Source organism: Camelus dromedarius, chromosome 1 (genome assembly GCF_036321535.1).
Source record: "Camelus dromedarius isolate mCamDro1 chromosome 1, mCamDro1.pat, whole genome shotgun sequence".
Lineage (NCBI taxonomy): Eukaryota > Metazoa > Chordata > Mammalia > Artiodactyla > Camelidae > Camelus > Camelus dromedarius.
In genome coordinates this window covers 51203172-51230349 of record NC_087436.1, presented here as the reverse complement: position 1 = coordinate 51230349, position 27178 = coordinate 51203172, and the positions used below count along the sequence as shown (strand labels likewise).

General features: G+C 38.0%; 1 protein-coding gene and 2 non-coding genes across 5 annotated transcripts in view; 1 reads left to right on the top strand and 2 right to left on the bottom strand.

Annotated features, from left to right (window-relative positions):
* Positions 1-738: 738 nt before the first annotated feature.
* The window catches only part of SLC39A8 (solute carrier family 39 member 8), a 66257-nt gene continuing 39817 nt past the window's right edge, over positions 739-27178 (bottom strand). For all 3 annotated transcript variants that reach the window (XM_064484606.1, XM_064484607.1, XM_031468678.2), the window contains 3 exons: positions 5737-5944; positions 5348-5532; positions 739-2281 (listed from right to left, as the gene is read on the bottom strand). In XM_064484606.1, the coding sequence (XP_064340676.1) occupies positions 2132-2281; positions 5348-5532; positions 5737-5944 (543 nt within the window). In that variant the 3' untranslated portion in view covers positions 739-2131. The remainder of the gene's footprint in view (positions 2282-5347; positions 5533-5736; positions 5945-27178) is intronic.
* TRNAG-ACC (transfer RNA glycine (anticodon ACC)) lies at positions 4973-5045 on the top strand. Its single transcript has one exon. It is a non-coding gene; the product is annotated as a tRNA-Gly (tRNA).
* On the bottom strand, positions 12679-12751 carry TRNAA-GGC (transfer RNA alanine (anticodon GGC)). Its single transcript has one exon. It is a non-coding gene; the product is annotated as a tRNA-Ala (tRNA).

Genomic DNA, 27178 nt, shown 5'->3' with positions numbered 1-27178 from the left:
GGGTCTGATTCAGTACTCAAAAAGGTCCAAATATTAGTAAGCATTGTTATAAAGTTCAATAACAAAAGTAGAATATGCACCCCCGTATAACGCACTGAAATCATTTTAGGTTTGTCATAGTTGCATCTTTAAAGCCTGAAATGTATAGAGTATTCAGGTGGTATAATGAATGCCTCATAAGATACGCTGACTGACAGGTCTACACTTTGTTTTCTAGGATAATTTAAACTCAGTCATGGCTTCCCATATGCTTCCTCCTACCGGCAACCATCGCCTCTAATAAGTAGCCATTTTCTTTTTCTTTTTGGGTCTCCGTGCCCCATTGCCTCTGTTCTCCTCACAGTTGAGGAAAATGGCCACAAGACAACACACGGAGAGGGTAACATGAAGCTCCCCGGCAGTCCTCATACACAATGATCTACACCGAATGGGAGTTTGCTAAACCATCTTGTTTTAACATGACTGCGTAAAGAGCTTTTCACCCAGACATGTAATCTGTGCTTTAAAGAGGTAGTAAAGATTATTTCTAAAGACTGAATGTAAACACATGAAATGATAAAAATAGAGTCTATCTGTACTGATTTTAATGAACAATAGTTAATTTTATAGTATTTGTTTGCTGAATATTTTTGAAATAAACACATCACGAATTTACTGTCTATTCCTCTCCCTCATACCAGGTACACGGAAGGCACTCAAAAAATGCATATTAAGATGAATTATGAATGACACAATACATGGTTTCAAAGGTGTTTACTACTGGTCAAAAAATGTTTCTTAATTGTCAGTCATAGAGTGAAATGTGCATTAACATACATGTCAGATACTCATCACATCTGCTTTATTGCTACATGGCACCATTTTAAGGCCTGTGGGAAAATGTGATTCCTGAGATACTTGTTGGTTTTCATCAGTCATTTTCTTCACTGTCAAATCATTTTTCCTTGAGTGACTTGGGAGCGTGAGTTGGGGTTAGGATGTTCAATTGTAGACCAACTTCCTGTATCTGCTAAGTGAATAAACAAACTCTATCTTTTATAAAAGGTAGAAACAGAACCACGGTGTGTGGAACTTTTTTGCAAGGTCTACCACACAGGAAAAATGCAGCCTGAATACAAAAGAAGTACTTTCTGAATGTCTCTCAATCACCCATAAGGAACATACATTTTCTAGACAATCAGTGTTTGACATACAGCCGTTCAGCTGTTATTTTGCATTTACTTAAAATACCCTCTGCTAAATAGTTGTGCTCATCTTTAAAAGTAAATTGCTTAAAATTACATTCAGTTTCTTTCTATAAACGAACATCTGCTTCACCTTCACAAAGCAAACACACTGTACATTGAAACTGAATTGTCACCAGCTTTACATACTGTTCTGCCATTTGTTGTGGTACAAGCACAAAATAAGTCAAAAGAAAACAATTCTGGCTTTTCATGGAATCTGGTGGAGTTTACACTTCGAGACAGAATGGCAGACAAACTCTGAACTTAGCAGGGCCAACAAAGCTTTACTGATTTCATTATTCGTATTATTTCAGGATGGTTTTCAAAGCAATCCTACAAGATCTAACTGAAATATAAAACAAAACAAAAACTATGAGCAATCTTTCTCTCCTGGCTTCATTAAGGCCTTGGAATCACTTATATCCATGTTGTGTACATTCTGATTTTCTTCCCCATTTTGATGTACTTGCTCGTGAAAGCACTAAACCAAATTAACTGAAAGAAAACAATTCTGAAACTACTTGAATGTTTGATCTGACCAGAGATGGTGAAAGGCTTATATGGCCTAGTTTGTATTTTACTCTGGGTCTTGATATTGAAACGATTACAGAATGCACATTTCTTGCTTTGTGATGATTTTTTGTATTCATGAAACAAAAAAAAGTGGGTGTTTACCAAAGATCTCATCTATTAGGCTTTTCAAACTAGAACTGAGAGCTTTTTGAAACAATTTTAACAACAAATAATGGCCTATTTCACAGATCTGAAACCAATAATTGGTTTTCTTGACCTACAGTTGAACACAAAATTATCTTTTATCTAAATAGGATCGGCTTAAAAATCCCTTTGGAGATGTTTTTTATTTACGAAATGCCTTCATGAACACCACCATCTCTCACTTCCTACTACTCCAATTCAATTTCTCCTGCATACAGAGTGATGAGCAGAATGGCTGTGAATCCAGTCAACATGCCAGCATTCTGAATCATGAAGAAGGTGAAGTCTGTTTTTCTTCCAGTTACCTTCTCTCTCAGCATGTCATTCATCTCTGGAAACTAGAGGGAAGATGCATTGTTAGGTGACTGTTGCCCTCTTGTGGTCAAACATGAAACAGCCACTTACAGAGTTCTGTGGAGGGGATGATTATGTATTTCAGTTGTTTAAGCGTTTTCTCGTATAGAGAGCAAAATAGTGATATCCAGCCTGATCAGGTATCAACAGGGAGACAAGACGGAAATAGTGTTCCCCAACAGATTAATCAGTGGGATGGGATTTACCTCATTTCATGCCTTCTGTCCCTCTCTGTCTCTGTCTCTCTGTCTCTGTATGTCTCTGTCTCTCTCTCTCCATCTCTCTAGCCCTCCTTCTTCTTTGCTCTCTCTGCTCCATCCACACCATTCTTTTAGGACCTTAAATGCATCCAGTCTCTTTCCATCCTCAAAATCTTCACGCCCACCAAAATCTCTATCTGAACTCTTCTCCCTCAAGTTTTTCAATGAGCTAAGTAAGTCTTTGAGGTTTCAGCATAAATCATCATTTCCCAGAAAGGCTTCTCTGAGCCCCTCCTAAGTTGCATTAGATTCCCTGTTATCATCTATCATCATACATATTGCTTTTCCTTTCATGTCACAGATTTTTTGTAATTATGTCACCATGTGTGTGATTTTGTTTGTGTGCTGAATTTCAGGTTCCCCTCCTTGCAGACGGAAGCCCCAGGGATGCAGGGATTGTGCCTTATTGCTCACTCTGGGGTCCACAGTACCTTACCAATGTCCAGGCCTGGTACAGAAATATCAATCAATAGTAGCTGACTAAATAAACTTTCAGAAATAACTATATATTTAATTCCCGTCCTCTTCAATGTGTTTTCTTTTGCTTTCTCTACCTCTCACAAAATCATGAGGTTTTATATAAATTGTGCACTCTTCTAGGATTTAGACTATAACAATCTCATTGCAGCGAAAGCAATTAAAACCCCCAAGTTTTAAAAATTGACCCTTTCTCAGCATATAACTTCTACTGAAAAGGCTCCGTGAGATCTGTGAATGCCATCTTTTCAAGACATATTTCAAAATGATTTACTTATATGTAAACAGTGGTGCACTGTGCCAGAGCATCTGAGAGATCTCCAGAGTTCAGTCAATCCATGTGCCTGATTTAAGAAAATTGTTGCTATGATAAAATGGGTGAAAGTTGTCAAACCATTCTGAAAAAAGTAAAACCGCTGTAAGTACATGCAGTATCATATATTAGCACGATTTCTTTAAACTAGATAGACTCTGTTCTTAAAACCAGAGAATGGAGAAGTGATGACCTAGCATAAATGAACTATGAGGCATTAATTCTGTGAAGAAAAGCATAAATGCAGTAATGGTTCTTAGAGATGAAATTTCTGCCCTTGTAAGTGTTTGCACAGAACAATGAACAGAGATGGACAGTTATCACTTGGAGCTCTGAATGCAGATGAAGAAAATTAAATTATTGAATTATGTCTGTAATACATATTCAGTTCCAAATGCAAAGGAAACATTCTTTGATTTGCATAAACTTAGCACATTTTTCATTTTTTTGAAAGCTGTCCATGATTTACTTGAAAATGCACAGGACATTCTCTCTCTTACACACACACACACACACCACACACAGAAATAAAGACACAGCATAGACACAAACATACATACAAACATATACTGATCCAAGTAAATAGCCTCCAATTTCAATTTACTAGTTTTAGTTTAGCCCAAAAGGATCTCACTGTTTAGGACTTTGAAATTAACAAAATGCTATTTCCTTCAACAGGCTATTCCCTTCCAAATGTGATATCCTCACAGAAGAGGGCTGAAAAGTCCTAGAGGGACATACGATTGTAGAACACAAGGCAAAATACCTGAGGAAGTACCTCCACTTCAGCAAAAATAGGTCATTTCTATTATATTATAAATAAAAGCTATTTTAGGTATATTTCTTATATCCAGTCTCCCTATTAAATTTTTCATGAATTTGAATAGATTATTAGCTATTATGTCTATTAAAACACCTTCTCTTCCTCCACTTATTTTCTTATCTTATTGTACTATCTGGAAAACCAAAAGTAGTGTTGAATAATAGCGTTCCTGATTTAAATGTCAAGGCTTCAGTATTTTACCATTCAATATGATGTTTACCTGGTGTATGGATTTGTTTATATGTGAGTGTGTGTATATAAATAGATTTTGTCATTTCATTCTGTTACTATTTACTTAGAATTTATATTAGGGATGGCTACTGAATTTTGTCAGCATTTTTGGGCATTGATTAATCTAATCCTAGGATATCTTTTCTTTACTGATGCAATGAATTATATTGATATTAATATTAGAAACGTAGTTTAGGAAAATATATGAGTAACCTTCACGTATAGGAAGCCTTAATATGGGAAACCCAAAAGTCATAAAGGAAGATTTCAAGATTTAAGTATAGATAAATAACAAGGACCTACTGTGTAGCACAGGGAACTATATTCAATATCTTGTAATAACCCATAATGGAAAAGAACTTGAAAAAATATGTATTTGTATATATATGTATAACTGAATCATTTTGCTGTACACCTGAAATATTGTAAATCACCTATACTTCAACAAAAAATTAAAATTAAAAAAAAAGATTTAAGTATAAAAAAAAATAGGTCATTTCACCCTCTACTAATGAGATCATAGATCAAAGAGTCAATGAGACTCACCTTCCAACCACTATTAGTACAAGGGGGAGGGTAGAGCTCAGTGGTAGAGTGCGTGCTTACCATGTACGAGATCCTGGGTTCAATCCCCAGTACCTCCATTAAAAAAATAAATAAACTTAATTACTTCCCCCCCCCAAAAATAAAGGCACAGTTATATAAGTTTCACAATACTGTAAACTGACTATGCTTCAATTAAAAAAAAGAAATAAATAAATAAAGGCAATCACTATTAGTACAAACTACTCAAAAAGAGTTAACTGTTGGACCAAGAATACTTTAAATTATAATAGAAAAGCCCTCCACAGTACGGAAAGCAGAAAGTTGCCCTTAGTCAATTCATAGCCCAGATGCTTATTTCTAAATTTATATTAAAACAAGATAAAATTTTAAAATTTCTTACCATATCCGCTAGAGAAATATAGAGGAACATGCCTCCAGCAAGGGCAAATATAATATTTGGAGCAAAATTATTGCCCACCAAGATGCCAAAAGCTAGCCCCACGTAGCAGGAACACGCAGAAAGGAAGTTGAATAACAAGGCCTGTCGGGTGCTCATTCCTGCATTGAGCAGGATCACAAAGTCCCCTAGAAGAAGAAGAATATATCAAGTGAATAGGGTTTTTTTTTTTTTCTATTTTTGGACATGATAAACGATAATCACCAATGTCTGAAAAGGGTTCCTTCCTTCTGAGGCACCAGCAGGACTTCTAAGAGTGTATCATATGAAATGTCTCCCTCCCCTGAAGTCAAGAAGTGAGGGCCTTGGACGGTGTGCACAGAGCCCCTCACCTAACTCGTGAGGGAACTCCTCACACAGGATGGCTATAGAGGTGCTGAGTCCCTGCAGGAGAGACAAAGTACAGGAGGCCCCAATGGCCAGGCCATCGATGAAGTTGTGGAGGGCATCGCTGAGTGTAATCATCCAGGCAATCGTCCCTATTTCTGAGAGTTTGGGCCCCTTCAAGCAGGTCCATGAACATAACTCCTTTTTTCCATCCTGTAAAAGAACAGAAAATCAGTCAACAGGATAACCAGGATAACCAACATTTTTTTTTAATTGAGGTATAGTCAACTTACAACGTTGTGTTAGTTGCTGGTACACAACACTGTGATTCAGTTATAGACATGTATTTATATATATATATATATATATATATATATATATATATATATATATATATATATATATATTCCCTTTCATATTCTTTTTCATTATAGGCTATTACAAGGTATTGAATATAGTCTCAACATTTCTTGAAAGTCTAAGAGATACAGAGAAGTAGGAGATGTATTATGCATTGAGAGAGACATTTTTCCAACAAAGTCCTTTATGGTGGATAGGAACCCCTAAATCGTCTATAACACAGAAAAGACTTACGGTAAGAAGGAAGGAAATCAACAGATTGAGAGGCCTTGAACAAACCACATTTTTGATTTCTCCTTCAAACAATCCTCTTGACTTTTAAGAAAAAATTCTTACTACCTTCCTAAAATGTAAGAGAGATTAACCTAAGAGTGTGATTTATTCACATACTTTAAAATAAAAGAAGTTTTTCAAAGACGAAATTTAGAGTCTTTTCTATGTTGACAACATACATGTGAAGTCTACACTTAAAGCCTGATGGCATCAAGGAACATTCATTCCAATCCACCCTATGCCGCTGTGTGACTATGAGCAAGTGATTGGGCTTCAGTTTCAACTGCAAAGTGAAGAGAATGTACTAGATGAGTCATTTGTTCTTCTTTTTTTTAATGATTCATTTTTCCAGTGACTGATTAATTTTTCACTGTGTTCCAGGTAGTGTGTGGGGTGTTTAGGCTACAACCACGTGGTCCCTATGAGCTCTAAATTTCAACGATTCCCTTAACAAATTCGACGAAGTGTGATCAGAATAGGCTTGCCTTTTACACCAACACTTCCTTCTATTTTGAAACTGTAACAAAAGGGGAAAATCCTACAATGGACCTTTTGTAAGAATTTAACTTTCCATAAAATTTACAAGATTGTATAATGACAAATGCCGATGGAAGCATTTTCCAGGAACTGTAGAAAAATATAATAAAGTGCAAATCCATTTTTAAGTAGGGAAGCAATTTGCAATTAACTGGAGAACATTTTATTCTTAATTCTCTTCCTCTCAACTCTACCTCGGCAGCTAATCAACATATTTATTGAATATCTGCAGTTTGTACAGTAGTGTGCTGTATGCTATGAAAAGTTCACGGAAGTGGAAAATACTGCCTCTCTCTTCAAGAAGTGTTTTTACCTCGGAGAAACAAGATGCAGAGTATATGACTAACTTTAAAAAATGTGCAATATACATCGGCTGAGAAGGGTTCCTTCAAAACAATTGTCTGAGAGGTTGTACATTTATTCTGTTGCCAACTCATTGCTCAAAACACTCTGGGGACTGTTTTTTCAGAACTGATTTAGATCTTGCCATACATCTTTTCACTGTTTCATTAGTGGCAAATCTTTATTTTTGAGGGATGTTTTTTGTTTGTAGACACAGCCAGAAGTCATCTGGAGCCAAGAAATTCTTACATGACTATGCAAGGAGGGAGCATTGTTAGTATTTGCCGTAGTAATGGTAGAAATAGTAATAGCAAAGCGTGGTATTTATTATGTGCCAGGCACTGTTCTAAGCACTCTAGCTATCTAATTCCTCGAGAACAATTCTAGGAGCAAAGTAGTACTATAACCATCATTTTATGGTTGAAGACACTAAAGCACAGAAAGGCCAGTGAACTTACCAGGGATGCAAAAGAGAGAAGTGGGCTTTTTCTAGTAAGCGTCCTCTTACTTCAAATTTATGGTAGGGGGAGGGGAACACTTCCTGTTTGTGTTTGTGATAAGATCTGAAGGCAGTTCCCAAGCAGAACACTCCCTCCTCTCAAAACTCTTATAAAAACTTGAAGTAACGTTGGAATAAGTGTTTAATCTCCTTTTTTTTTTTTTTTAAAGGCAATTCTCATTAGCATAAAAAGAATTCCATCTAATCTTAAAAAGTGGTCTTGCTATAAAGTGTTAAAACATAAACTGAGGCAATTTTTTTAAAAGTTTAAGAGTTTTATTTGAACAAGAATCAGTTCCCATCTGGCAGCATCAACTCGGAAGTGGTGAGGAGCACTCCACAGACAGGTAGCTCAGGGAGAGACTTTCCCAGAGAAAAGGCAGAGCAGAGCAAGCAGACTATTGACTGGCTACAGTTACAGCTTACGTGGCTGCTCGCAATGGATTGCCCTTAGGTTTCGATTTCAAAACCTTGAGGCATCTACCAGCTTAAATTTTGGTTTGTTTATATACGGCATTAAAGACACTTCAGTCTAATTTCCTCCTTGTTTAATTAATTTAATAATTGGTAGATTTTAAATGCACAGCATAATGAACAGCCGTGATTTGGTAAATGTCAAATGGGTGGCTTGACTAAGAAATGCCCCGGATGAGGAAGCAGTGACTGCTAAAGGAAAAACAAAGGTGGTCATGAGAAAAGCCATAAATGAAGTGACCTTGGCGTTGTAAAAACTTACTGCCAAGACACCCCGGTAAGACCAGGTGTTCTCTTCTAACTCGGTTTACCTAACCACATAGTTAATAATTTCCTTATTTACTTGTGATGATTTGGGGGAAAGATTACAAGCCCAAGTCTTGACTGCATGGCATTTTGTACAGAGTCTGTATACAAACTCTTCTAATTCTGAAAAAGAAATTAAATTAATATATCAGGCATGGTTCTCTTACCTCTGAGTACAGATATTATTCACTCTGTTTATTATGCTTTCTTTTAGCTCTGTAAGCTTAGGTCTCAAATGACACTGTTGGGTAGGTTAACAGTTAACACAATTTTAATAGTCTTGGAAAAAATCAATGTCGGCAACCATTCACAAACAGTCCTTTTTTAATTCACCTGGAACAAAGTCACCGAGCAGAAAGAACAATGAAGTCCCTCTAGCCAAATTAGGGAGTATTCTCTTTCCCTTTCTTTTTTATTTTCCTCTGTTGTTGCTTGCTTGCTTGCTTCCTTGTCTGACTTGTACACTAAATATGAGGCTGTTTCCAACCTCAACATGATAAGGCAACTCGATCGAGTGAAAAGACCATCAGTCTGGAATCCAGAACTGAGTGCTACGTTGGCTCTGACAGGAATTACTATGCAATCATCAGCCAGGCTCTTAACATTTCTCACCTTATTAATGAAAATGAAAGTCAAAGAAAGCAAAGTGCAAAGTAGTTGGAATGGAGGGAGAAAGAATGTCATGGACCAAAGTCATAAGAGTTGGGGGGGGGGACTAAGTAGAATCCCAACATAAATACAGAGGGGAAGAAGGAAAAGGAAAAAAAAAGTACTAAGAAATCAAATGAAGAAAGCAAGTGAACTTATTGCAGAACAGTTTAAGCAAAGAAGGAGGAAGATCAAATGGAGGAGATGGGACTAGAGGAAGATAAGGAGGAGGAGTGACATGAGGTGGGAGGAGGAGGACGAAAAACCAAGAGTAAGATAAGAAGGGTGAGGAGAAGGTTAGAAATGAGGTGGAGAAAAACAAGGAGGGCAAGGAAAAGGAGGAGATGAGGAAAGAAAAAGAAAAGACTTGCCTATCCTGCAGTAGGATATGGATCATACAAATATGACTTACACCTGCTGTGAAATACTGTGCAGAGCAGAGATGATGAATAGCTATATCTTTCCACATGTAAGTATATCCAAAACACAGCCTTGAAGTAAAATATATCTATATAAAACAGCATGTCTGTGGCACCATTTTGTAAAATTTATTATTATAATTCTATGATGGTCTAAGCACAAATGTTTTTGTAAAGATACAAAAATGCTAATCGTGGTTCTCCCTGGAAGACAGTACTGTGAATAATCCTTATATTTTTTTTCCTTTTATCTTTTATGGGTATTCTGTATTTTGTTTGCACTTACTATATATTATTTCAATACTCAGAAAACAAAATACTACACCAGTCAGAATGGCCATCATTAAAAATCCACAAATGATAAATGTGGAGAAAAGGGAACTCCCCTACACTGTTGGTGGGAATGTAGTTTGGTGTAGCCATTATGGAAAACAGTATGGGAGATTCCTCTAAAAACTAAAAGTAGACTTAACATATGATCCAGAAATCACACTTTTGGGCATATATAAGGAGGGAACTCTAATTTAAAAAGATACGTGCAGCCCAATGTTCATAGTAGCACTATTTACAATAGCCAAGACATGGAAACAACCTAAATATCCATCGACAGATGACTGGATAGAGAAGTTGTGGTATATTTATACAATGGAATACTACTCAATCATAAAAAAGAATAAAATAATGCCATTTGCAGCAACATGGATGGACCCAGAAATTGTCATTCTAAGTGAAGTAAGCCAGAAAGAGGAAGAAAAATACCATATGATATCACTTACATGTGGAATCTTAAAAAAAAGGCAAATGAACTTATTTACAAAATAGAAACAGACTCACAGACAGAGAAAACAAACTCATGGTTACCAAGGGGGAAAGGGGTGGAAAGGGATAAAGGGAGTTTGAGATTTTTAGATATTAACTACTATGAATAAAATAGATAAACAACAAGTTTATACTGTCTAGCACAGGGAACCATAGTCAATATCTTGTAGTGAACTATAATGAAAAAGAATATGAAAATGAATATATGTATGTATATGTATGACTGAACTATATGCTGTACCCCAGAAATTGACCCAACACTGTAAACAACAAAAAGCAATACAATGGAGAAAAGGCAGTATTTTCACCAAATTGTTCTGGAAGAAGTGGATATGCAAAGAAAGAAAGACAGAAATCTCAATATAGATTTGACATCCTTCACAAAAAAATGAACTCAAAATGGATCATAGACCTAAATGTAAATGCAAAACTCTAAAACCCCAAGAAGATAACATAAGGAAAAAATCTAGAAAACTCTGAGTATGGCTATGACCTTTTAAATATGACACCAAAAGCACAATCCATGAAATAAATAATTGAGAGCCTAGACTTTATTAAAATTAGAAACTTCTGCTTTGCAAAAGGCAGTATCAATAGAATAAGAAGACAAGCCATAGACTGTGAGAAAATATTTACAAAACACATATCTGATAAAGGACTATTAAGTAAAATATTTAAAAAACCTTTTTAAACTAAACAATAAGAAAACAAACAACCTGAATAAAAAATGGGCCAAAGACCTGAACAGACACTTCACCAAAGAAGATATACACATGGCAAATAAGCATATGAAAAGGTGCTCCACGTCATATGTCATCAGAGAAATGCAAATTAAAACAAGATAACACTACACATCTATTATAATGGCCAAATCCAGGAATACTACAATACCAAATATTGGTAAGGATATGGAGAAAAAGAACTCTCATTCATTGCTAGTGGGAATACAAAATGGTACAACCACTTTGGAAGACAGTTTGGCAGTTTCCTACAAAACTGAAAATACACTTCCCATATGAACCACCAACTGAGCTCCTTGGTATTTATCCAAAGAAGTTGAAGACTGTGTCCACACCAAAACCTGTACACAGATGTTTATAGCACCTTTATTCCTAACTGCCAAAACTTGGAAGCAACCAAGATACCTTTCATTAGGTGAGTGGATAAATAAACTGGTACATCCAGATAATGGAATATTGTCCCCACATCAAAAAAAAAAAAAAAAAGAGCAGTCAAGCCATGAAAAGACATGGATGAATCTTAAATGCATGTTACTAACTGAAAGAAGACAATCTGAGAAGGCTACCTACTCTATGATTCCAACTATATGACATTCTGAAAAAGGCCAAACTACGGAGACAATAAAAAAAATCAGTGGTTGCCAGGGGTTGGAGGAATGGAGAGGGATGAGCAGGTGGAGCACAGAGAATTTTTAGGGCATGAACTTAGCCTATATGATACTACAGTGATAGAAACATGTCATTACACACTTGTCCAGACCCACGGAATGTACAACACCAAGAGTGAACTCTAAATTACGGACTTTGATTATGATGTGTCAGTGTAGGTTCATCAGTTGCCACAAGTGTGCTGGCATGGTGGGGGATGTTGATACTGGGGATGGCTACTCATGTTGAGGGCAGGAGTACGTGGAAAATCTCCAAACTTTCCTCTCAGTTTTGCTATGAACCTAAAACTGCTCTTAAAATTTAAAAAAAAAAAAAAAAAAAAAAAAAAAAGTTCCTTTAAAAAAAAGTTACTTGGAATCTGACTTCAGATCCTTTATCTGTAGAATGGAGAAAGTAACACTATCAACTTCAAAGGACTGTTGTGATGATAAAATGAGATGTTTATAAACTGCCGAGTGCCCCATGAATGCTTATTATTGTGTCACACGGATGATTTTTATCTAACAAAGTGCAGATGAACGCAGCATTGTTATAAGGAAGAAAAACAAAAACTGCCTAAGAGACAAATGGGCAAGATAAAGATTTCTCATATATGATCCTTAAACAAATTCAAAAGCATACTGATCAAGATTATTGGAGAAAAGGGGGAAAAAAATAAATTTACCAGAAAAGAGTTTTAGAAAAGTGAGAGGATACAGTGATTTGTTCAGAGAAAAAAGAAGAACTTTTAACAAGGATGCTTGAGCTTGGGCATATACTCTTTTTTTTTAATTTTTTTTTTTTGGTCCAACTATTTATTTATTTATTTATATTTTGGGGGAGGGATGGAGGTCATTAAGTTCATTTTATTTATTTATTTGATGGAGGTACTGGGGATTGAACGCAGGACCTTGTGCATGCCAAGCACACACTCTACCACTGAGCTATACCCTCCCCCCATAAACAGACTCTTGAAGAAAGATATTGAACATTCAACTACTGGAGTTCAAGGTATATGAAAGAGTCAGGAGATTAATTATCCAGAAGGTCAAATTCACTGTGAAAAGCATGCAATCTGAGATAGTAAGTTTATATGAATCTGGTAAATGGCTGGGTATAGGAAGAAAGGAATCTTTAAGATGTAAAGTACTATCTTGCATATACAGCATTTCACAGTTTACAAAGCACTTCCATATGTTGGTGCCTTCATTTTCTCTTGACCTTTGTAACATCCTCATGAGTAAAACAGAACAATTATTGGCACCCTAATTTTAGAGATGAGGAGAATGACAACCCAAGAATATAAATGACTTGCTCAGTGTCATCACACAGGAGGTGCTGGGATTAGGCTCCTTAACAATTTACTGAACACCTATTTTACAGCAGGTGGGGACTGTGCTCAGAATCAAGGACAGAAATATAAACACAAGAATCTCCATGTTGTCGGCATTCATCCAAAACAGAACATCCAAGATTCAAACTTCAAGTCTATGCTAACTGACTCCCATCTGCCCTTTCAGAATGACTCTCCAGCCTCTCGCCCTGCTCTCTGTCCTGAATGGGCCACCTCTACAGGCTTCTTGTCCTCTGGTTTCCACTTGAGATGGACCCTAGGGGGATTTCAGGGGAGAAAGGAGGGAGAAGGCAGAGTGTTTATTCCTCTGACACCCCTCTGAGCGATCACCTTAAGCTGTCAGTGACCTTCAAACGGAGAACATAGCTCTTCTCAAGAAACTAACTCTCTTCCCAGGTTCTAGTAACTGCTCCCTCCTCTCCATCTTTGGTCCAGGGTTGGTAACAACTTTGTCATTACTGCTCCCCCGTTCATGCACTACTTTTATACCCTACTCACACCTTATAAATAAATCTTCCTGAAATTATTCCAATCTGAGTGATCTATCTGTTTCCTATTGGGATCATAACTGATAGGGGTCATTTGTGCTGGAAATGGTCATAGAAAACAGACTCCAAAAATGGAATTTAATTGGTTTTTCATGTATTCAAAGTATGGGGAAATGGACATTGGTTACCCACAGGTGGGCTGCATTTTTCAGTGAAGCGCAGAACATGAAAGGGCTCTACAAGATCTATGCTGTATTGCAAGCTTTCCTGCCACTTGGTCCTTGTGACCCAGCAGTCCTAGTGGAACTGGGAGAGCTTGGCAGACAGAGATGCTCCCCTGGCAAGCCCTGATCGGAGAATCACAGTGCAGACCTCTAAGATGTTAGAGTAAAGCCATGCCTTCTTTAGTCATTAACTATTCTTTATCTCAAAAGCAGTTTCTTGCTTGTTTCTAGGTCCTTGTAGAGACTTACCTTGTGCCTCTGGGACATAAGTGACTGTGAGACCATGCCCAACATGAACTGGATGTTATCTGATCCAGCAAGCTATAAAACCAGCTGCTCACATCATTCCATCATTAGGTTGTACATACAAGAACAAGCCTGCACCAGTCTTAAAGACACAAACAAACTGCTATGGCAGTTGATTTAGACTCCCATAATCTAAACCTAATACTTCATCTCTTTTCCCTCAACAATAATAAGGCTTCATGGGGAGCTTCCCACAGCCAGCTGTGAACAGCACCAGCCCGCTATACAATCCTACTCACAGTGAACTTAAAGCATAATGATAAAGATAAATCATCCAGGGGGGCAGAACGTTTGAGTGTAGTGTTGAACTTCACGTAGAAGTGATGGCCTGAGATATACATCTACACTAACTCATGAATGGGTGCTAAAAAAGTCAGCCAGATGGTCAGAGACTTCCAAAAAACAAAATTAGAAATTGGTAGAAAAGAGATCTGGGAAAAAATACACAAATGGATCACATGTCAAAAGGCACAGAGTGTGAAGATAACTCTGTTCCATTAAGTTCCATAAGAAGCTATCACCAAGGATACCTCAATAACAAAGGAAGCAAGAAGACCCAACTATAAATGTCACTTGGTGTCTTTCATTAGCCATCCCAATGTTTGCTTAATGGCCCATATACAAAGAGGTCAGAGGAGTGGGGATGGAGACTATTCATGGATTCAGGATTCTCTTTTTCTACCAAGGGTGATCTGGCTTATCAACACTGAAGAAGCCCCAACCTGTCAAAAGCCAAGGTCAATCCTGAGCCCCCCAAAAGACATCATTGCCCAAAGGGTCAAGATGGTCCAGTTGGCCATATGTTGCAGCAGGATGATTACACTGGATCCTTCCCAACATAAGGCGGTATCTTTGTCCTTCCTCTAGCCCTGAAAAGTCAGTCTCACCTAACTACAACCAAAATCAAGCTTCATAGGAGAAAGGAGAAATTAAACTTATTTTTAATGATATAACCAAATATAATTCAAATGCATTTAGTCTCTAGACATTTGGTTTCAGGAAAACTTCGTAACTATTTTCAAAACTCTCTTTGCCAATGAAAAGAACCATTAGCAAGAAAATAAAAGTTTCCAGAAACCTTGAAAATTCTTTCCTTTCCTTCTATCTCTTCTGTGAAATGTGAGTGAAGTTGTTTAAATCTTCAGGAGTTGAAACTGTCTTGCATTTTTAGTTTGGGACCATATCATTTGACTGTCTTAAAAAAATAATTTAGGAGAAATCCGAGGGGTTTTCAAGAAAGTATGCGACCATTTTGCCAATGGAATTTGAAGTATATCCTAATTAAGTATCTACAGTTATCCTAATGGACTACTTATGCCACTCTGAAAGGATGCCTACTGTTACTACAGATGAGGAAGGCATTAATGCTCTGATACATTCGGGAAGCAGGGTATCATTTCTCATAAAAAGCTTGCATAATGTACTCCCCAGCCCAGGCAACTCTCATTGTTACTGAGAAGTCTCTCAAAGGGAGTCAGAAGGCACCAGGAAATTGGTTAAGTTTTAATGTAAGTTGGAGAAATTTGTTGCCGGGCTTCTGCAATATCGTGTTCCCCAAAATCAGAAATATCTACCCTGCTCAGCATCATCTTCCAGAATAATTCAGATGAGGAAACAGGGGTAGGACGAGGTGCAGTAGAGGAACCCACCCCATGCAGCAGCTGCCTGTGGGGTAATTACCATTTGACATGAATTATGTGAAAGAACTGAAATATAGAAGAGCCCAGCCAAGGTATTACAAGCGACTGACTGACTGGCCCTGCAAAAGATGAGGGTATGCTCTCTGATCCTCAGAGATCTAGGAACGCAACCCTCTTTAAGGCAAGAAACTCAGGAAAAATGCTAAGAAGCAAGGGATGACTGATGACAGGAGCAACTGCAGCCACCGTGACAGAAGAGGCAGTTAGGACCACTGTGGGGATGTGAAGAAATGAGCAACCTCCCAGCAGAGAAGAAAGTGAGTGACAGCGGGTTAGAGAGCGAAGCGGGTTCTCCGAAGAGGCAACCAACCCTGGTCTACACTCCAGTGGTTCAGAAAAACAGAGGTCATCTCTGCTTTGCATGTGGAGAGTGAGGGGTGAGAACCATACAGGGGTAAGGGTTCCAGGACTTCACTCCCTCTTAACAATGTCACTGTGACACTGTGAAGATCTGCTCACCAGTTTAAGAAAAGAAATTTGATTGTGGCGAATTGAGCATGGCAGACACAGGATATACTCAGTGAGCCCAGACAAAAACAAGACAAGTCATTTCATCTTCACAACAATCCTATGTGGCTATTAGCTCCCATTTAACAGATGAGGAAACTGAGGTATTAAGGCATTAAGTAACTTGCCCAAAGTCATTCCTGTAGAAAGAAGCAGAGACGGGATTTAAACAAACTACACCCGGGATCCCTGGGAAACATGGGGTTTTATTTTCTCTTACTCACTCCTGTTCATCCAGTATCTAGCACTGCAGGGACTCTGAACATTCGTTGTCTGAATAAATGAAAGTGCAGATATAGTAAAAGTACTTTTTCTTTCCTGACAGGTTCACAAATCATTGTCACACGAAGCATCTATTTCAGTCTTTCCAGAGAGCAAACATAAAGGCATTTACACAACGTGGGAAGTATGTGCATAGAAAAATGGTCATTAATCAATTCCAAGTTGGATCATCTACATAAAAAAAAAAACCCTCTGAAAGTGCGGAAGCATTTTTGTTGTTCTTTCTTTGTTTTCTCACCAATTCTTTAAGGTCATGGAGCCAGATCAAAAGTTCCTGGAAGACAGGTTTTTTGTTTTTTTGTTTTTTTGTTTTTTTTTCATTTCAACCCAGAGCTTAAAATTAGTAGGTGTTCAGTAAACACTTCTTTTAAATAAATCACGCGGAGAGGGGACTTGTTTTGCTGAGCTGAAGGGAGGAGTGGAATGCCAAGGTCACATTCTAGTCAGCAGCTGTCAGTGCCTCCACCTCCATCCCAGTGACCACCAAGGGGCAGAAGAGTTTTATCAGCAGACATCTTGCATCTAACCTGATGAGACTTCCACGTTTTTCAGAAGACTGTTGGAGGAAGAGGCCATAAAAATAAGAATAGTAGCAACTAACACTGCTGAGTGCTTCCCACTTGCAAGGGACTCTCCTAAGCCTCTAACATCCAATCACAGATGAAGCAATGTGGGCAGTAGAGGGAAGAGCTTGACCGAAGCCACACAGCTAGAGACGGAAAAGTCACTGACCCCAGATGGCTGGGCTCCTAAGCCCAAGCAAGGAAAGGCAGAGAAGGCTGCTTAAGAGACCTGAGTTTTTTCAGATAAGAAATTCAGAGTTCAGCAGTGTATTGCTATAATACTGGGTTATTTCATTCCTGTTTCCAGTCTCCATCCTTGAAGGTGCCACTGATTCTAGTTCCTGTGGTTTTGAGGAGCAAACACTAAGCTGATGTTCTGGGGTTTGCTAACACTTCAGACACACTTAAAATAATACCTCCAATCCTTGAGGGGAAAAAACACCATCCTAGGCTTTCAAATCTACTCCATATAATCTGTTGTCTACAGACCACAATATGGATAGAAAAGATACAGTTGTTTTTGACTGTCCCTTCCTGAGTTTGTTACATTTAGTAAAATTTAATTTTAGAATGAGAGGCTTATTTGAGATTATTGATACTTATTTAAAGGTTAGAGCATAGTAACACTTATTTTAAGGAAAGAATTTTCTGCAATGTCATTTCATACAGGCATCCACTATGCCCAAGCTACTCCGACCTTCTTTCAATCCCTAAACCCTACCAGACTCTTTCCCACCCTAAAGACTTTGTGCTGCTGTTTCCACGGCCACGACGTTCTCCTCCTTGATCTTTGCTTAGATAGCAGCTTCCTACAGTTCAGATTGCAGCTTAAATACACCCCGATCACTCAAACTAAAGTAACTACCCAGACATGCTCACATCCTCACGTTCTAGTTCCCTGCACAGCATCTGTAACCCTAAAATGCTGCACTGCACGTCCACTGGGACAAAGAGAGCCCAAGATCAGAAACATTTTCTAATTTGCCACAATATCTCCCGTGTGTAGAACAAAGACAGGATTGAGCAGGTGATCACAGGATACATGACAATTGAATGAACAACAGAACAAAAAACTGAATACCATCCTCCCACCCGTTAATATGGCTTCACTAATTTGACCTACAGACCAAGATGTCATTCAGAACATGAACTCTTACCACAAAAGAAGACTCAACTTAAGATTGCCTTTATTGCTTTAATATATAACTTGCATGACTGAAATTTTGATCAAAGTCATGAAAACCATCAAGAATCCAGAGAAATTTTCTGCAAAAGTCATGCTTTCCCAGTAAAGAGTTTTTGCAATTTTACTTTCCAAATGTAAAACAATCTCTAGATTTAAGTATTTGTTTTGCAGCCTAGAAAATTGTTGACGATCCCCCACTTCAGTTTTTCTGATATGTATTTTATAACATAGTAATAAAAGTAGATGAACTAAAAAGCATCAGACCAGAGACCTCAACCTTCAGGTTTACTGAACTTTCAGAGGTAATCTTTAATGGTGTTTTCTTAGCTTTTGAATTTTTTTCTTTAATCTGCCTTCAGTAGATTGCTATAAAGGTTTAATAAAACCATGCTCATTAAGCAATCTGGTATTCCTAAGTAGAAGATTCAACCAAGTTTGCTCTTTTTTTTTTTTTTCACTTTTAATGTTCTGATACCTGATGACAGAAATAAAAAGCAAAGCAGAAAACCACTTTTAAAAAATTGGGCTCTCTCCTTGTGACTGCTAAGAACTCAAAACTTACAATAGATCTGAATAAACTGGACCGCTGATCAACACGGTGAACAAAGTTAAAGACAGGAGACAGTCACCACTTAATTAACATAAATGAAGAGTCATTAACTTAATGGCACTGAGAGCCTCAGAAAGGAACTGAAATCCCCTATCTAGAAAGCAAGCATACAGTAAAATCATATTTCACCACCCAATCAATGATCTGACTGGAACCTGAGAGTTCATTTATTAAGAGTGAACACTTAATTTGGTCTTTAAACACCTTCAATTATTTTTTCTGCACTAAGATTATCAGTGAAGTATTGACGGTTATAAAAATGTTATGTGTGACCAAGACATTTGTCTCAGTCACAAAATTGAATAGAGGGAATACGTAGGCAGATAAATACCTATAGGGGCGTGTGTGTGTGTGTGTGTGTGTGTACCAATTTGCTAATGCTCTACCACACAGTGTAGTGGCATCAAATTCAAAAAACATTTTGGCAAGACCACACTTCACCTGCATGATACTTCAGCTTTGTGTTCTTTCTAATTTAGGATCCTTATTTTGAAATACATAGAATAAACATAACATGGAAAATAGAATACAGAATAAACTTTACCTCCCCAAGTACTTCTTCCTGGGACATGAATTTTGTTTATTACAATCAAACACCTCATGCTTTGGCAAGGTTTCCATCATGCGATCCACTGGGTAAAAATTACTCACCAGGTCTTGATCCAGTATTCCCAAACCGCAAGTCGGAGCATGTAAAGAACATAGCACCAAGTAAACATTTTCAAATGAGAAAATAGCAGAGATTAAAAAGTAAAAGTAAAAGAAAGAGGCCTATCTTGGCAAGTCCAGTGTCTATGACATGGACATCTTTTACAACTCAACCTTAAAAAGCTTGAAAAGGCTGATGTTAAAGACACAGCAGCGATAGAATATATATTTACATTTTTCCATTGCTTATGCTGGTTGGCTTCTGGGCTTTCTACACAATAGAATCCAGCAACTCTTTCTGATGCCCAGAATTAACTTACTTGAACCTCTTCATTTTTTCCTTATTTTTCAAAAGAAAAATATATTGGCATTCATTCTCAATTTTTTATCAATCAGCATGCATGACAGAACAACCCAGCAATTCTTCATTATACTAATGGGGGGAAAATTAACTGAACATCAAGCTTAATTGAGTAAAACCTCACTAATTCTTCTAAATAGGGACAAGTCCTGCTTGATTAGTGAAAGCAATTTAGTATAGAACATGTTTTGATAAATACGCCTTTATTGCTTTCCAGAACTCATGCTAATAAACAGCTCCTACAGCAAGCACAGGGTATGATAGAGGTCCTTCAGAAAACCTGCCACACTGCATGGTAACAGTTATGTAGCATCTTAATTACATAATAACAACCCGATGTTTCTTCAGATAACTTAAAATCTTTAGGTGCATCTTGCTGACAAATTATTTCAAAAGTAATTTTCATAGATGATGCCAAAGTAGTCTACAGTCTAGCCTGTGAGTAAAATACTGACAAATCACAGGCTCTCCGCGGTGACAGATTAGAGTCAAAATTAATGATGTTTCACTCTGCAGGTAATCCTCAATTCACTACGAGCTGCACCCCAAAAGTTCATTTTGTAAGTTCATTGTTGGAAATCAGAACTGACTAGAGCCATGCTCCCATTAGTATCATGTCTATGGACAGAACATGGGGTTGGGACTCCAGACCCTGGAGGGGATCTCATTGGTAGCCCTGCCATTTATTATCTGTGTGACCTTGTGTAAGTTATTTAACTTAACTGAGTTAATTACATCTGTAAATAGATTTACTACCTATGTCACAAGACTGTTGTTGGAATTAAACATCATAACCGTAAGGCACCTACCACAGTGCTCTCCACTCTCACCCCTGGGCCTTCATTTGCTTCAATCAAGCATCTTTCTACATCAGAGGGGATAACGGGGAGGCTGCAGAGGCACTTCAGTGGCTTCATGAACCCCTTTAAATTGCATGTAAGAATTGGTGGGTCTGTATACTCTTCTGTTGCCAAAGTTCACACGCTTCATCAAACAGCTTCTTAAGGGGAACGATTACAAGGTGACAATGTCCTACAGGGGCACTCCCTAAATTTTTAAGAATCAGAAATGGCCAAATGCTTAAAAATAATAATTTGAAGTAGTCTCTGCATCCAGGTTACCATTTCATCCAGTCTTATTACTTAGCAACCTCCCACCCATCCTTCAGATTGAAGGTACAAGCAGCACCTGCTCAGAAAGCATCTGTGACCACCTCACCTGCATCACCTCTCACCCCAACATGGGCCACGTCTGTCTCAGCACAGCAACCTGTGTGCTCACCACACAGCACAATAACTATTTTCACATGGATGTACGTGCCTTTAAGGAATTCCAAGTACATGGATGCTTGGTAAGGGGAGGACTTTTTTCTTACAAAAGTGTATTTATATTTTGATTTCATTAAAAGTAGTCATTTTAATTGTTGAGAAACATGCACATTAGGAAGTAACTGGGCTTTGTTAAAAGAACTTAGAATTTGACAGATGTAAGTTCAAATAAATCCGAAATGCTCTGAAATTCAGCTCAGAAATGGAGAAAATCACACCTACTGATCAAGGCTGCACCTGAGTAATATTTGTCAGACATCGAGTACACCCCCTGCACATGATCCAGACCACCAGCCGCACACCCCTAACCACCACCATCGCTGCCAGTGCTGCTCATTACTCAGGAGTGACAGGTAATGGAAATCTAACATGCTTGCTCTCCGCCTGACGCAGGACGCTCTGCCTGACACTGACCATGGCTCAGAGAAAAGAAAACCTATGCAGGGACAGCTTTCTGGAAGTGGAGTGCAAAGTGCTATTTCTGGAACCCTGTACACAGGAGCAGACTACCTTCATATGTGACCGCCTGGTCCCCAGAACACTCCAAAGGTAGCAGGCATGCCATTCTCCAGGTCTGCAGCAGTGGGGTTCTACCCAGGTGGATTCTGTCTCCACCGCCCACCTATACAGAGTATGGCTTGAATTTGTGAGTCCGAGTTGAAAAGGTCAACACTTCCATCCCTGAAAGGGAGGACATAGGCCCAGGGCTGAGAACTCTGCCTTTCTGCCCAGCAATCTGCTATCAGCTTGCGTCACCTTTTAGGTGAGAGGAACGGAGAGGAACGAGAACCTCTTCCAGGCCTTATCTCCCGGCCCCTCCCCCACACTCCTTCACTGCCGCCTCCTCCTGCCTGAGGTGGAGGCTGTCCGACACCCACGCCCTCCCCTCCACCCACAAGCACTTTCTCCACCTTGTCTTCCTTTTGGGGATCAGCGGCTCCACCAGAGTTCTAATTCCCTTTTAGTTTCTTGTCTGGGAATTTGTTCCATCCGACTGCTGACCTGACTTCCACTCTCTCCTGCATCCTCAGCCTCTCTCTGTCCACTCAGCCTTTCTCTCTGTCCGAAACCTCCCTTCGATTAACAAAATCCTGAATCCTGATACTCTACTGAACTGCTGTTCTTCCTCATTTTTTCCCCTTCAACGGCAAACTCCTTGAAATAACTCACTTTTCTAGTCTTCTTCTGTATCTGTTTATTAAATCTGGCCTTTCCTCTCCTTATAGCCCATTGCAGCACAGTAATCCCTCCAAAAGTAGCTATATCTAACTTCAGAGCATTGAAAACTTACATATTCTTTACTCGAGCCTATTTGAAAACACCAAGGAAGGAGTTATTCAGCACACAAACAGCATCATTTCAAATGCCCTCCAGACCTCTCTTCCTGGCCATTATTTCAGCTGTCAGAGCAGAACCTCCAATCTCCTCTTCCTTGAAAGTTCTTTCAAATTTTTCTTCCCCCTCCCTATATATGAGTTCTCTGTCCTCAGATAAACTTGTTATTCTGGAAGCTGACCGATCATTCTCATTCATTACTCCATGCTGGGCAATGCTTTTGAACAAAGACATATTATCAAGAAGAGTCCACTAAATAAAGACTCGAGGTTTTCTCTATTTACAGCTGGAAGCATAGCACCCCTCCACCCCACCCCGGTCCCCGGCCATTTTCTTCTGCGTTCCTCTGTGATGCCCCTGAGGACAGAGCTGCCTGTCGCACAGGACTTGGTGCACCAGCGTCTCTTCTAACCACCCCTGACACTGAGAGATTTGATCTGCAGGGAAAGCAAATCAACCCCAGAATTCGATTCAACTGCCTTCACAGCCTTTATTCAAACTTGCCATTTGGTTTTGTTCTCTGCAAACTTCCATGAAATCCCTGCTCTCCTCAGTTAATCTGGAAACCTTCATTAATATAAATCTTGGCTATAAATTGCTTGAAGTATAGTCAGTTTACAATGTTGTGGCAATTTCTGGTGCACAGCATAATGCTTCAGTCATACATAAACATACATATATTCCTTTTCATATTCTTTTTCATTATAGGTTACTACAAGATATTGAATATAGTTGCAGCAACATGGATGGACCTGGAAATCATCATTCTAAGTGAAGTAAGCCAGAAAGAGAAAGAGAAAGAAAAATATTTCCATAGTCTCGAATAAAGTCTTCCTTGCCATTTCAACAAGTGTCAGAATAAGTTTTTCTTTAATACAAATCAACAGGAAAAAAGACAAACAACTCAACTAAAAATGTGTGAAAAAGATGAACAGGAAACACAAAGGCAAACTTATGGCCAATAAGCATATAAAGAGATGCTCAACTTCACTAGTAACCGGAAATATACAGAGGCAAATCACAGAAAGAGACCATTTCAAACTCATTAAATTAGCAATAGATTGTTTTTAAGTCTAAAATTTCCAAAACTTGCCAAAGATGTGGAGAAAATGTGACTTCTCTTCAGCTTCTGATGAGAGTGTAAATAAGTATAAGAGTTTGGAGACCAATGTGCTGTTGTTATTCAGTAAAATTACGTATGTGCATATCCTATGACCCATTTCTTACAAGTCTAGCTATGTGCCCTGACCTTTCTCACAGAGTTTCTGTGAGACAGTTTAGCCCTAATGCCTTAAGGCATCCATACATATAATAAATTATTTGATGTTCTATGTATATGTAATGGTACTATGTACCGTCCTTAAGAGATGAGAGAAAACACTCACTTAAATCATTTTCTATGGGACTTACTTGTCTCACAAGACTTCAGTTTAGAAAAGCTCTAGATCAATGATTCTAAATCTGCAACCATCCAAGTGTCACCCAAGGGCATTTAGAAATATGAGGGTAATGGGGCTATTTTTTGGTTGTCATTAATGACTGAGTGTTACTACTAATAAATAATACCCTGGAAGCCAGAAGTCATTAATAACCTACAATGCACAGAACACTTTCGCACAAAGAATTGTTCTGTCTGAAATGCCATTAGCACCCAGCTCACACACAGGTACGATGAGACATGTATAAGAAGGTACTGTGCAGGGATGTTTGTTAGAGCAAACAGCTGGGAAGAAAAAAAAATTATTATTGTCAAGAAAATGAACTAAGATCACACAGATAAAATGAATGAATTAAAACTACAAGGACTAAAATATGGGCCCCCAAAAAGCAAATTGCCCAATGAAGTGTCCAATATATCTTCTTTACTCAGCTTGAAAAATGGAAAACAATCCAGTGTATTGTTTATGGATATACAGATACATAGCAAAAATATAAAAACATGAATATATATGGTAAGATTAAGTTCATGATAATGATACTGATGAGATGTACACATGCAATGGAATACTATAAAGCAATGAAAATGAGTGGACTACTATTACAAGCAGCAGTGTGAATCAATTTCACAAATGTAATTTTGAACACAAGAAGGCAGATAAAAAAGATTACATTCTCCATGAAAACCTATGCATTGTACAATGTTAGAACACATAGTAGCAGTTTCCTTTGGGAGGAAACAGTGTAATCGCTGGGTGGGTAGGGGTGGGGAGCAATGGAGGCTTCTGAACTGCTGATGAATATAGTCTGTTTCATGGTGTAGGTGGTGGTTCCACGGATGGATTTACTGGGAAGAATTCATAGAGCTATATAATGATGATCTGTCCACTATTCTGTATGTATGTTCTGCCTCAATAAAAATGTTTATTTAGAGAAAATTTAATCATCTTTCCCACTTCTTCCTGAGTTCTCTTTCTGACTGATTCATATCTGTTAATCATACCAGAATTTTTTCTGAAAAATAGGCTCACGCCATCATTTTTGGTCTTTCAACTCCAGCAGACCAACTCTTGCCAAGATCAACTGATACCAACTGGAACTTTTATCAGATGTGTCTTTCCTTCTTTCCCACCAACATCAAACAGATCTTCTGTTTTCTCTCTTGCTCTGCATTTTGTTAATCAAGTTAGAAACCAAGATGTTTTTGGCATCCTATCCTAATAACTCACAGAAGATTTCTGTCTCTTTGAATTTTTAGATTCTTTGGTAAACAACATATGGGATAGAAATCAGTCAGGATTTTCCTGCTAATTTCTAGGGAGATAGAGAGCATTTCGCTGGGAATGTCTTGTCCTCTAATGCCTTTTCCTTCTTTTCTTTTTTTTACTTTAAAATATTTTTATTCAACAGAAATTAAATTGTGTGTGTGTGTGTGTGTGTGTGTGTGTGTGTGTGTGTGTGTGTCTACATACAGAGGCAAAAGAAAACCCGAAAGTCTACAAGTTATACCCAGAACTCAAATTTTTATAACATTTAAATTATGCTCACATGGACCTGAAAGCACACATTAATAGATTAAAATTATGAACTTTATAAAAATACTAACCATTTAAACATTTATCAGATGAGCAAATAAAATATTCCCTTTTCATTTGGATATCATAGCAGTCCCTGAGACCCGTAAGTAACTATCCTTCAGATAGATTTATTAGTACAGATTTGGGTACATTTCAAAGCAGTTTCATATACATTATCTTATTTGATTCTCCCATCTGGCCTAGGGGTTGGTAGTACTGACTCTTTCTGTATGAATTTTCTGTGTCAGTGGCAACACTGCCAGCCTCCCTGTGTGAGAACAGGGATGTCCGAGCTGGACAAATGAGTGGCTAATTTAAGAAACAACAGTAACCCTAAATCGTCCTCACACTGGGTATCAACTAAAATGCTTCTGCCAAATTTACATATCTGGGACATGGTTTTATCTGGAACAGCAAAAGTTGTTCCTAATGGATGGTTTTCCTTTCTGGCAAGTTGCTCTGGCTGATGTTGCAAACCTCTTCATTTCAGTTCTGATTTAATTTAGGTTGCATGCTCTATCCCCAGTGGTGTGACTCTAGCTCACCTTTCAAATTATAATTTTTACGTTTCGTATCACTAAATCTTTCTCATCTTAATAATTTATCTGTATAAAATGTCTGTATCCAGACTCAAAAAGTTAACAGCACTGACTACAGACCTAAATTCAATTTTGAAAGATTTTATGCACCCCAATTATTTCAATAATATGACAATCAAATACCTGTCATACATAATTAAGGTACCATTATTTTAATGTCCTTTCAAATGAACTGAATGTGTCCGAGTGTGACAGATACAACTGGACTGATGAGTGTGTAGCTGAACAACTCTGACAGAGAATCTGGTGCAAAAACTGATAATACCATTCAAATGGCAACTTAAGTTGGACTTCAAAGTTTTATTTCAGTGAGAGCAAATGTATCAAGTTCTCCTAGTCTATCAGACAGAGGTCAATGGCTGGCTTGCAGGCATTTACACTCAGAAAGTTGCCTTTATTACCAAATAGCCTTCAAGTTTTAAAAATCAAACTTCAGTTTCTAGGAAAGGTACTCAAATTTCAAAAAGGGTAAATAATAAAGATGAGAAAGCATGACATTCTATGTTTTTATCCTCTCATTGTGTTACTCTATCCTAGTGAAAAAAACACAAATAGATTCAAAAGCCCTTAGGGCTTCGTACAAGAAGACCTCTTCTAAGTGATGATCTGCAAATGATTTGCATATAGATTTAAAAGTTAATCCCAGAGAAATGAAAATTGAAGTGATAGGGTTGATGAGATCAGTATGATGAAAAACTAAGGAAAGTGAAGAAAAAAATTTGGTGACTGAAAGGAGGAGGAAAATATATATTTATCACACCCATATAATGTCAGAGACATTGTTATATAGTTGGCCCCTAAGAAAATATTTTCACAAAAAAATATTAATTTAAGGCTTTTGGCTCCTCATTTTACAGGTGAATAAACAAAGACTCAG